Source organism: Equus asinus, chromosome 13, assembly GCF_041296235.1.
Source record: "Equus asinus isolate D_3611 breed Donkey chromosome 13, EquAss-T2T_v2, whole genome shotgun sequence".
Classification (NCBI taxonomy): Eukaryota; Metazoa; Chordata; class Mammalia; order Perissodactyla; family Equidae; genus Equus; species Equus asinus.
This window is the reverse complement of record NC_091802.1, coordinates 11634867-11646436: the sequence shown is the minus strand read 5'-3', so window position 1 is coordinate 11646436 and position 11570 is coordinate 11634867. Positions and strand designations below refer to the sequence as shown.

General features: G+C 50.3%; 1 protein-coding gene across 4 annotated transcripts; it reads left to right on the top strand.

Annotated features, from left to right (window-relative positions):
• ATP1B2 (ATPase Na+/K+ transporting subunit beta 2) lies at positions 1 to 6517 on the top strand. 4 transcript variants are annotated; one of them, XM_070482406.1, is made up of 9 exons: positions 41 to 769; positions 2566 to 2694; positions 3051 to 3155; positions 3262 to 3467; positions 3703 to 3759; positions 3853 to 3879; positions 4282 to 4302; positions 4556 to 4654; positions 4765 to 6517. In XM_070482406.1, the coding sequence occupies exons 1-9, from the start codon at positions 658 to 660 to the stop codon at positions 4927 to 4929; spliced, it is 921 nt and encodes a 306-aa protein (XP_070338507.1). In that variant the 5' UTR covers positions 41 to 657; the 3' UTR covers positions 4930 to 6517. The 4 variants fall into 4 exon arrangements, with proteins under 4 accessions (XP_014717041.1, XP_070338507.1, XP_070338509.1 ...); XM_070482407.1 differs by lacking the exon at positions 41 to 769 and adding an exon at positions 1288 to 1406; XM_014861555.3 differs by lacking the exons at positions 3853 to 3879; positions 4282 to 4302 and having other exon boundaries at positions 1 to 769.
• Positions 6518 to 11570: the final 5053 nt, after the last annotated feature.

Here is an 11570-nt window from a genome sequence, read left to right as displayed (position 1 = left end):
AGAGCCGCTGAGTATAAAGACTGCGCACCGCGACCGCCGAACCCGCACTGCTGAGAAGCGGAGCCTCCGCCTCGGGGACCCCCGTCCCTGGCTGTCCCCCAACTGCGCGTCCCCGCCCCACTCCCGCGGCTGAGCCACCACTGGTGGGGCGGTCTCTGGCTTGGCGGAAGGGCCTTAAACGGTCACCCGACCCCTCTCCACAGCCTCTTTGCATCTCGGATTTCGGGGCGACCCCCTCCCCCACCCCTCCCTGCTTCATTGCACCCTAATTTTTCTGCGTTTCGCTTGGGTTTTGCAGCCGTCTATTTTTGCATCCTTTTTTTTTTTTTTTTTTGCTTTTAGGAGGTTTGGGGGGGGTGAAGCTGCATTCGCACCCCTTCCTCTTTTCTCCTCTCCTGCTCTGACAGCCTCCCTTTTCCTCGCAGTCGGGGGGGCCTAGGATCAGTGCACCCTACGCCGCGCTGCCAGCACCGCGCAGCGCGTGGCTGTGCTCCCCGGAATTTGCAGCAGCTGCATATCTAAGGGGGGGTTCTCCTTCGCCCCTGCTGCCTTTGCTCCCTTCGCATTCCAGTGCGTGGGGGGGGGGGCTTCAGCGCGCCGCACCCCAGCTTCGCCGCAGCCCCCAGCCCCGCGCGGGACTCGCCCCCCGTCGTCAAGATGGTCATCCAGAAAGAGAAGAAGAGCTGTGGGCAGGTGGTTGAGGAGTGGAAGGAGTTCGTGTGGAACCCGAGGACGCACCAGTTCATGGGCCGCACTGGGACCAGCTGGGGTACGCGGGGCCGGCCGCGCGAGGGGCTGGGGGGTCCGCTGGGCGATGCCCCGGGGAGACGAGGTCCCACCAGCTCAGCCTCAGCTCTCTTCTCGGTCCCCGGCGTCCGGCCCCCCTGCCGGGCTCTGGGCTGGGAGGGGGCCGAATCGCCGGTCTAATCTCCCTGGCTGGCCGCTGCGGAGGCGGAGAAAGTAGGTCACTGCCATTTTCCCGCCCCCTGCGGAGCCCCCTCGCGCGGGGGGTCGCGGGCTCTGCGCGCGTGTCCGCGCCGCGGCGCTCGCGCTCCCTGTCGGGACAGGTCCGCTGCACACGGTTGCCCCCCTTCTCCAGAAGAGCGCCCCTTCCCTTCTTCCAGCCCTCACTAGCTAGTCGAGCCCATCTATTTTTAGCTCGCCCCCCCCCCCCGACCCTGGGAACATTCATGAGGGGGCGGGTCTTGGAGAGGTTGGGGTGTGTGTTGGAGAGGGGGGTTCTTCACAGCGGAAGTTGTCTGTATCCCGCTGCCCAACGTTTGGAGCCTTCTGTGGCTGCTTTGGGGGCGGGGGGCACTGTTGGGGAGGGGTGACACTGTGAGTTTTTTCCGAGGCTAGATGTTCGGCTCAGATGTCGCAGGCAGAGGGAGGAGTGATCACTAGCGGTGAGATGTGTACATCATTTGGCCCAGTGTGTCTGTGGGGTTGGGGTGGCTTGGGATCTTCCCCACCCACGCTGTGGCAGGATTCATGGGGTGTAGAAGGAGTTGTGTCTGGTCGAGGGTCTGGTGCTGGGCATGGGTGCAGGTGAGGGGTGGAATTCTTCCAAAAGGGATTGTCAGGCTGGGAAGTCGAAGCACAAGGGACTGTGTGACACAATTTACAACTTATCCACACTGAATGAACACTGTCCCCATCAACTAACCCATCTGGGGACCTTGAGGTGTGTCCAGGGCAGTCCTTGCCCTCAGGGAACTCCAAGTCCAGCCCCTGGGATTGGAGGGGTCTGTGATTGCTCGGGGGAATCTGAAGAGGCTTCATGGGGGAAGTGCCCTGTGAGATGGAAGGACTAGGGGTCCTGGGTGGTGGAACAGCACACACTCAGAGCAGGCTGAGGAGTGATGAAGTGGTGTGTCACATCCACCAAGGACCTGCTGTCTTCCCGGAAGGCTGTGGGAGAGTCCTTTATTCCTCACCTCATGCCCTGGGTGCTGTGTGTAAGTTGGGGGTGGGGTGACTGTTGAAGGTTCTGGACAGCTGTCTCTGAGAGATTTTGTAGGTAGGCAGGAGCTGCATTCAAGGTTTGGCTTCTGTGGGGTCGCCAGGAGAGAGAAGGTTTTGCTATTTGAGCATGAGGATCCAAGCTCTGAGGAATGGGAAGAGAGTTTGGTTGTGAATGGTGGCCAGTGCCAGGTTAAAAAGTCGTGGTGCTGGACAGCTTTAAGCGTGAGTTCCAGTACAGCGGTAACAGATGTTGTGCCTTTTCAGGGCCATGAATGGTTGAGAAGTTGGAAATGTAATCTGAGGCAAAATGACTGCGGCCTATACTTAGGGTTGTCCCAGCAACAGGAGTTTAGGTCTCTTGAGGCCTCCACGAGGTCGGGCTTCACTGTGCCCCAGGACCGGGAGGGGGCTGGGAGTGATGGCTGGAAGCCAGACACAACTGCCTGTCTCTTTTTGCTCCCAGGAGAAGGCTCTAAGATGTCCCCGAGGCTCTGTGACCTGTCCCGGTGCAGAACCTCTGAGTGGGAGAGGGGTGAGTGGGGATAGGTGACATCATCGTGGGAGACTGGGAGCCTGCTGACCCTGTTTCCTCCTCCCTAGCCTTTATCCTCCTCTTCTACCTCGTCTTCTATGGCTTCCTCACGGCCATGTTCACTCTCACCATGTGGGTAATGCTGCAGACTGTCTCTGACCATACCCCCAAGTACCAGGACCGACTGGCCACACCAGGTGAGTGATGAGGCTCCTCTCCCGGCCACTCTGACTGCTCTTGTGCCCGCAAGCCTCCAAAAGGAACCTACAGGCTGAGAACTCAGAGCTTTTTTCAGAGGTGTGCTTCTCTGATCATCCAGGCACCGTGTGCTGGGAAGTTCTTCTTGAAGTCTGCTTTCCTTCCCATCTCGTGCAGCTGAGAGCTACGTGATCTGGGGAGGTGGCACATGTTCACAGGAGCTTTCCTGCCATAAAGAGGATCTTAGATCTTCACACCATCCCTCACTGTGGTGTTCCCTGTGTCCATCTTCTTCCTTCTGTGTGTGATCCCCCATCTTATACATAACCCTGACTCCCGCCCTTGTTGGTTATAGGCTTGATGATTCGCCCCAAGACTGAGAACCTGGATGTCATTGTCAACGTCAGTGACACTGAAAGCTGGGACCAGCATGTTCAGAAGCTCAACAAGTTCTTGGAGCGTGAGTGTGGGGCTGTCGATGTGGCTGTCCAGGACCTTGAGCAGGGGATTGGAACCCTTGGAAGCAGAACATCAGGCCCGTGACTCTCTCTCCCCCACCTCCTTAGCTTACAACGACTCCATCCAAGCCCAAAAGAATGATGTCTGCCGCCCTGGGCGCTATTACGAACAACCAGATAACGGAGTCCTCAACTATCCGAAACGTGCCTGCCAATTCAACCGGACCCAGCTGGGTGACTGCTCCGGCATTGGGGATCCCACCCACTACGGTTACAGCACTGGGCAGCCCTGTGTCTTCATCAAGATGAACCGGGTATCCATGTCCTTGGTCCCCAGGGAGCAGGGAGGAGGGAGCTCAGGCCACCATCTGCTGACAGTTGCTTCCTTTTACTGGGGCTAATGGGCATTAGAGAGATTTTTGGATGTTTGAGTAGCTGAAAGAACAAGAGAGATGGGGCCATTGGAAGTTGAGATCTATGGGTGGAAGGCTGGATACTTGTGTCTTTGACCACTTCTTTTTTTAACTCTCATCACTCTCTTCACTCCAGGTCATCAACTTCTATGCAGGAGCAAACCAGAGCATGAATGTCACCTGTGTGGGGAAGGTGAGTTTGTTGGGCCTTTCTCCTTGCCCACCTGTTTGTCCATCATGGTTTCCGTGTTATTCACTCATCTCTCCCAATCTTCTTTGCTCCCAGAGGCCCCGTCACTATAGGGACCAGGGGGTAAGAGTGGACTCTAACGTGGCTCTGGCTCCAAGGGGCTCCCACTCCTCTTGCTTCTCTCTAGGATGCAGAAGCCTGCTCTTAGGTGGATAGACACCCCCTTCCCTGACTCCACCCCAGCCCTGCCCTCCTGGCTTCTCTCTCTAACCCTACCTTCTCCTCTATTCCCTGATAACCATGTCTTTGCTCTCCCTCCCATATCTCACTTACCTCTCAGTTCTTCTTAGGTCTCTGGTAGCTGTTGATTGTTAGCACCGTCTGCCACCACTAAGTTGTCCTTGGAACCCTGCTCCCTCCACCTCTGTCCCCTCTAGAAACTTCCTGCCCCTCTTCAATCATCCCCCTCCTTCCTTCCTACTGAGCTCTTACTCATTTATCTGTTCTCTCTTGGCTCTGCTCCAGAAACCGATTCCTGAGGATGGGGTAAGAACTTGGGGTGGGAGTGGAGCAGGAGGCTTCGGGACCATTAGCACCCTTCAGGACTTCCCAGTCTGATGAAAGAGGCAGGACACCCCTCCTGCACATAGGCAAACACACACACAGACTCACAGCTCAAGGGAAACAGATTTGAGACAGAATAATTTGGGGCGAAAGAAGAACAAAGGAAGTCTGGTGAGCTTTTGGGTTCCTGCCATCCCTAACATGCCCTCCTCCCTACCCTCCTGCACCTCCACAGCGAGATGAAGATGCTGAGAATCTCGGCAGCTTTGTCATGTTCCCTGCCAATGGCAACATCGACCTCATGTACTTCCCCTACTACGGCAAAAAGTTCCATGTAAGTCCTGTGGGAGGCCGGGGGTGATGGCTCCTCGAGGGGAGCGGGGTCCTTGGGGAGGAGGCCGAGTTGCCATGGGCCTGGACCCTTGCTCTCCTCCTCTGGCCCAGGTGAACTACACGCAGCCCCTGGTGGCCGTGAAGTTCCTGAATGTGACCCCTAACGTGGAGGTGAACGTGGAATGCCGCATCAACGCGGCCAACATCGCCACAGATGATGAGCGAGACAAGTTTGCCGGCCGAGTGGCCTTCAAACTTCGCATCAACAAAACCTGAGATCCCTTTCTCCTGCCCCCACCTCTTACCTATGGATGCTTCTGGAATGTCCCTGACCCTGCCTGATCCCTCCCTCACCCACCCCAAAGGTATTTTTTATAACAGAGCTATGACTGGTCTGAGCCTCACATCCTTTCCTTTACTTCTAAACCCAGCCTGGTGTCCATTGTGATTCTCTGCCTACATGTATTTTCCACCATCTTCTCCCGACCCTAGCTCAGTAGAGACAGGGAGATGGAGTCCCAAGATGGTCACAGAGGAGTTAAGAGCTGTTCTGGTTCCAGCTTGGCTGTGAGTGGGATGTTTCCACAGCTACCCACCTCTCCTGCCCTCCTATCCCCTGAGAGCTATGGAAAAAGCCTACCCACCCACCTTCACACTCACTCACCCTCACACGCACCCATCCACCTTCTCATCCACTCACCTTCACACTCACCCACCTTCATACTCACCCACCCTCACACTCACTCACCTTCACACTCACCCACCTTCATACTCACCCACCCTCACACTCACTCACCTTCACACCCACCCACCTACACACATCTCATTTCACCCCTTAGCTTCCAGAGACGAATGTGGCATCCACTCTTCTGTTCCCAACTGCAGCCTCGTCTACAGTTGCTGTCTTGGTGGCTTTTGACTTACCTGGCTCCCCTGGCAGGTCTGTCCCCACCTCCTTTCCATCCCTATTCGCTCGTTCGTAATTGAGGACAAGGTGGCTCTGTGGCCTTTTCCCTATTTCTTGGCACATTCAGCTTCTCACTCTGTGGTGATTGTGTGAGCTGGGAATGAGGGTCTGGAAGAGAAGTCTGTGTCAGTTCTTCAAAATTGTCTTCCTGGTCCCTCCTGTCACCCAAATAAGCACTCCTCAGGGGAGTGGAGTTGACCTAGACTGAGTATCCACTTTGTTTTTGCCGATGGCTCCCTTCCCTTTGTTGGCTTTCCCAGAATATCCTTCAAATTCCACTTCCCAGGAGCCCTGGGGGAGGGGCAGCCATTTTGGCTCGGTCCCCAGTGGCCACCTTAGAAACCTCAGCTGGCTATGGGACTATTCCACCTCCTTCCCCTGCGCCCACATCTGTCCCCACCATCCTCTCTCTGGCTTCTCTTAGCAAGTTATCAACTAATCACTAACTCCTCTTTCCTCCGCATGTCAGCCTGAAAGTTGCAAATACCCCTCAATCTAGCCTCTGAGTTTCTTGGCTCCTTCAGATCCCTTTGCCTTTTTAAACAACCCCATAGTGCCCATAGAATGTTACATGAGTGACCTCCTGGGTTCTTGAGTTATAGAGGCATTTTAACTCTTTCTGCTCCGGTGTCCCTTCTCTTCCTCACTCTTTCATCTCTCCCATCTCTTTTTTGATGCTGCAGCCTCCACACCCCACCCCCCACAGATGGACCCTTCCCTTTTTTCTCTGCTGGATCTGAGTCTCTTCCCTTCAGGTCCCCTGTGTCCCTGCACTCCCCTCACCCCGGTGGTCTCTCTCTGCAGTTATTTAATGCCTGTGTCAGATCTACTGTAAAAAGAGGATAAAGTACAATAAAATGAGAGCAATTATATATATAAATATATATCATAAATGGAGCCCTGCGTGCAGGTTATTCCTTTTTGAGCATTTGGAAGAGCCCTGGGAAGCGGGTGGAGGTGGATTTGGGTGAACCAGGGTTACCCAGGCCTTGGGGGCCGCTCCCTAGCTTTGACCTCTTCTGTCCAGCACCCAAGCATCTACCTCCTAGACTGTTCCTTCACCTGTACTGTCTTGAGATCACTCACAAGAGAGGCAGGAAGCCTATATTCCTTTCTACAGTGATACTTATAAAGTGCCTATAATGTGCATTCTAGGCACCATGAGGATACTTATGAAAGAGGCAGAGTTCCTGCCCCCAAGAAGCTCCCCACTTTAACGGGAGAGGTGAGAAACTCTCATACCAGGTAGACCTAAACGTGCTTCAATGAAGGGGCAAAAGCTGGTGAGGACTAATCAGAGTGGTCAACCACTTTCTGTTGGGGGCTTCCAAAGGGAGCTTTCATAGACGCTTGAAGGATGGGGCAGTTTGGGGAGAGAGAACAGATAGATGAGAAAAGCTGATAAAGAAACATAGATCTCAAAACAATATGAACCTTATGATCCTGATTTTGTGTAAAACAAAATACACACAGAACCATAGAAAAAAAGGACGGATGAGTCTATACAATGTTTATTGTGGTATATGGGGGAGGGGATGGGTTTATAGCTAATTTTTATTTTCTTCTCGAGGTTTATTTATTTTTGTTTGCAATGAGTTGGTCTTAGTATTTGCCTTGAAAAATAGCTTTAATACATATGCTTACGTACATAGACAATTTTATCATGAATGTGTAGTACACACACGAATCACTGGGTTTTGGTCATTCTTACACCAAAATTGGATCATACTATACACTTGTGCATCTCCCTTTTTTCATTCAATTTCTTGTATCACTACTTCACCTGGTAGAGCTCTAATTCACTTTTTAAATGGCTGCATAATGTTTTTTCTGTTGGGTCATTCTTCCCTTATGAATTTGTTAGAGCTCCTTGACAGTTGTGGATAGAAACTGTTTTCTGCACTGCAGAATTCCCCTCAATTGATTGCTTGCCTCTGGAGTTTGTGGTTCCTTTTGCTGTTAAAAAATGTTGGGTTTTCAGATAGTCAGCCATACTTAGTTGTTCTTTCGTAGTTTCTAGGTTTCCAGTCCCTAGAGTATGCTTATATTTTCTAGATTTTTTTGGGGGGGCCAGGATTTTAATTTCATTACACTTCATCTGGTTTGTTTTTGTTTCTTTTTGCGTGTGGTGTAAATTAGGAGTCCAGTTTTATTTTATTTTTCCAGTTGTGTCAGCTTCATTTTATTTTTAAAAGATCCGTGATTTATTCCTATTGAATTGAAATGCCAACTTCGGCCTTATAATACATTTTCCTTCATGCTGAGCTCTGCTTCTGGGTTCAGTACTTGCTGGCCTGGCTTGTTTACCATTCCATACACCAAGCTGTTTCAGTCCGACCCCAGTAGTTTTATAGTATGTTTTCTGATATCTAGCAGGGCAGGCAGGTTCCCCCACTGTTCATTTTTTTAAACAAACATTGACTATTCTTGGGTAGTTATTCTCACTTATAAATTTATATAAATTTATCCAACTTACAAAAACCAAAACCATCAGAAACCTGTTGGGATTTAAATTGGAATTGCATTATGTCTTTATTTCAGGAGAATTGACCCTTTTTTAGGCTATTAAGTTTCCCCATCTGAGAACGTTATCTTTCCTTTTGTTTGGAGCTTGGTTTCTGTCCTTAAATAAGGTTTGGTAGGTTTCTTCGTATAAGTTCTGTAGCATCCTTTTATTTATTTATTTTTTTGAGGAAGGTTAGCCCTGAGCTAACTGCTGCCAATCCTCCTCTTTTTGCTGAGGAAGACTGGCCCTGAGCTAACATCCATGCCCATCTTCCTCTACTTTATACTTGGGACGCCTACCACAGCATGGCTTGCCAAGGGGTGCCATGTCCGCATCCGGGATCTGAACCGGCAAACCCTGGGCCGCCGAGAAGCGGGACATGTGGACTTAACTGCTGCGCCACTGGGCCGGCCCCCATCCTTTTATTTTTTTGTGTGCCACTTTTATTAAACTTATTCCTAAATATTTTATTGTTTTTGTTATTATTTTGAATGGAATATTTTTTCATTCTTTTTTTCTCAGTGCTTTTGCTAGAAGATAAAAATATTTACTATTCCTCTACCTTACTAAATTATCTTAATTCCATCAGATCTCTATTATGTCTCTTGAGTTTTTAGGTATATAATTACAGGATCTAAAAGGTAAAGAAATTTTTTTATTTTTATTTTTGCCAGTGCTTTGTTTTCTTCTTCTTCTTCTTCTTTTTTTTTTTTTTGGTAAGGAAGATTGGCCCTGAGCTAACATCTGTTGCCAATCTTTCTCTTTTTCCTTGAGGAAGATTGTTGCTGAGCTAACATCTATGCCAGTCTTCCTCTATTTTGCATGTGAGACACCGCCACAGCATGGCTCGCTGAATGGTGTGTAGGTCTGTGCCTGGGATCTGAACCCACGAACCCTGGACTGCTGAAGCAGAGTGCATGAACTTAACTACTCCGTCACTGGGCTGGCCCTTTCTTCTTTTTGATCCTCTTTAATGTCCTAAAACCAGTTAGTGAGCATCCCTGTATAGTTTTTTATTTTAATTGAAATTATCTTAGTGTTTAACCATTAGGATACTTACTGGTATTCCATTACTGTTTTAATTAAGATTTTTGTTCTTAAGGAATGTCTGCTGAAATTTAATCAAATTCCTTTCAGCATCTGTTGATATGATCATATTTTCCTTCCTTAATTTGTTAATGTAATGAATTATGTTGATAGAGTCTCTGCTATGAAGCCATCTGGAATAAACCCTACTTGGTTTTACTGTTCACATTTTTGATTCATCAATGTATTTGGATACTATTTTGAGATTTTGCATCTATGTAAATTAACTTGGCTTCTAGGTTTTTTTAGTATTTTTACCAGGTTTTTAAGATTAACAAAATTACAATAATCTTACACAAATTGGAAATTTCACTCTTTTCCAATGGCCCAGAATAGTTTAAGTAACATTGGACCATTTGGTTCTTGCTCTTTTTTTCCTCAATCAAGTGCTTGAGCTTTTCTTTTCTCTTTTTTAAATGTACCTTTTTTTTTTTAAGCTCCTGCTTTTGGATTTATCCTTTCAACTAAGTTTGCTTTCTCTTTCAAGAATTTATATCTTTAATTTTTAGTATGCATGCTAGATTGCTTTGTTTTCTTTTTAATATTTCTTTTCTTTTCTGCTTTTTCTCTCCAAATCCCCTCAGTACATAGTTGTATATTTTAGTTGTGGGTCCTTCTAGTTGTGGCTTGTGGGACACTGCCTCAGCATGACCTGATGAGTGGTGCCATATCCACGCCCAGGATCTGAACCAGTGAAACCCTGGGCCGCCAAGCCGCCAAAGCAGAGTACACGAACTTAACCACTTGGCCACAGGGTCGGCCCCAATAATATTTCTTTAAAATAATGAAAGCACTTATGGCTATACATTTCCCTCAGATTACAACTTTTGCTGGGTCTTAGATCTGGGGACCTTATGTTCCTGAAATCAGGAAGATACGTTTTTAGAATTATTCCAAACCTCAGTGGGGCAAGGCTTGAGTTCTTTGAGCCTGAGGGCAGGAGCCAAGTCTGCCATGGGACCCCAGGGCATAGAACAGTGCTGAGCAGAGTAAGGCACCAGGGTATACCTGCTGACTGGATGGACAGGTGAATGAACACACTAGAGGGAAGGAAGTAAGCAGGTGGGACCAGAGAGGTTAGGGACTCATTAAAATCACACAGCTCATAACTGAGCTGGCTTGAAAACCCAGGCCTCATAATTCTCAGTCCAGTGATCTATCAGCTCACAGAGAAGGGATCAGCAGAGCCAGAATGGATCTGCTTTCTGAAGTATAGCAGAAAGGAAAACAGAGCTAGGGACACAGTCTAGGGAAATGTGAGAGTAGAGGGCTGCTGGACACTGGTCAGAAAGGGAGCTTCAAGGTGACCCCATCTACAGAACTGAGAAGGAATGAATTTCAAGAGCTCCGGTTTGCCAGTGGCCTGGTGGGTGGGGAGAGAAGGTGAAGTTAAAGGTCTCTGAAAGAGGTGGTTCCAGGTCTCCTGGGGAGAGTGCTTGGCATTCCTCAGCAAGAAAGAGAAAAAAAGTGGTTTTGAGGTCAGGGAGGCTGGTGTCTTCACAAGCCATCTGGGATCCTCAGGGCAAGCCAAGGGACTCCTATGGGCACTTCAAGCTTGACTGGTAGGCTGAGAGGACACTGGCCCCAGAAGCCTCTCTGGCCCTTAGAACCCTTCCCTCCACCCCCAGGGAGGAGGCAGGACAAGTCATGTCCCCACTGTCTGGCCATCTCTCTAAGCATTGGCTCAGGCAGCAGTGGATGATGGGGAGAGCTTGGCCCCAGCCCCCCTCCCTGGGAGCCGGTGGCACTGAGGAACAGGACGGGCAGGGGGTTGCTGAGCTCCCCAACCTCCACTCTCCTCCCTACCCCAAGAAACCCTTTGAGAGGTTTTCCTGGCAGAGTTTAAAGCTTCAATTCATTCAACTGCCTGGCATGAGGCCCAGGATGAGGGGATGCTGGGAAGGCCCCAGCCCCACATCCCAGCCCTCACCTTAGCCACCCCCACTTGCCGGGGACCCTAGCTGGCAGGCCTCCCTCTGCTCTTTCTCCTCATCCAATGACACCCACCCTCTCTCCCCTTGGGAACCCAGGTATCCTGCCCCTTTCCCCTGGAGCAGATGGCCAACCTGGAGGCTCAGGCTTGCTAAATCAGACATTTAAATCCCATAATCCTTGGTGAGAGGCTGACAAGGGGGCAGCAGCCCAATCCTAGACGCAGGGGCAGGAGAACCTTGTGCCAGCCCTGGCAGGAGGGGAGGAGGGACAGTTGGTTCCTGAGTTATGAATGGAGTCACCCCCTCCCTTGTTGTCATGCAGCCTGCAGACTGACCCAGTCTCCAGCTTTTGTTCTCCTACCGGAACCCGGGCATTGGGCCCCCGGCCCACACTCCCTGGAGACTCAGGTGGCTGCCTCCCAAC

Excerpts from the sequence above, each read along its gene's own strand:
- ATP1B2 (XM_070482406.1), top strand. The coding sequence starts at position 658 with ATGGTCATCCAGAAAGAGAAGAAGAGCTGTGGGCAGGTGGTTGAGGAG. Across the intron at positions 2,695-3,050 it reads GGACCGACTGGCCACACCAG|GCTTGATGATTCGCCCCAAG; the intron begins GTGAGTGATGAG and ends TGTTGGTTATAG. Across the intron at positions 3,880-4,281 it reads GTCACTATAGGGACCAGGGG|AAACCGATTCCTGAGGATGG; the intron begins GTAAGAGTGGAC and ends GCTCTGCTCCAG.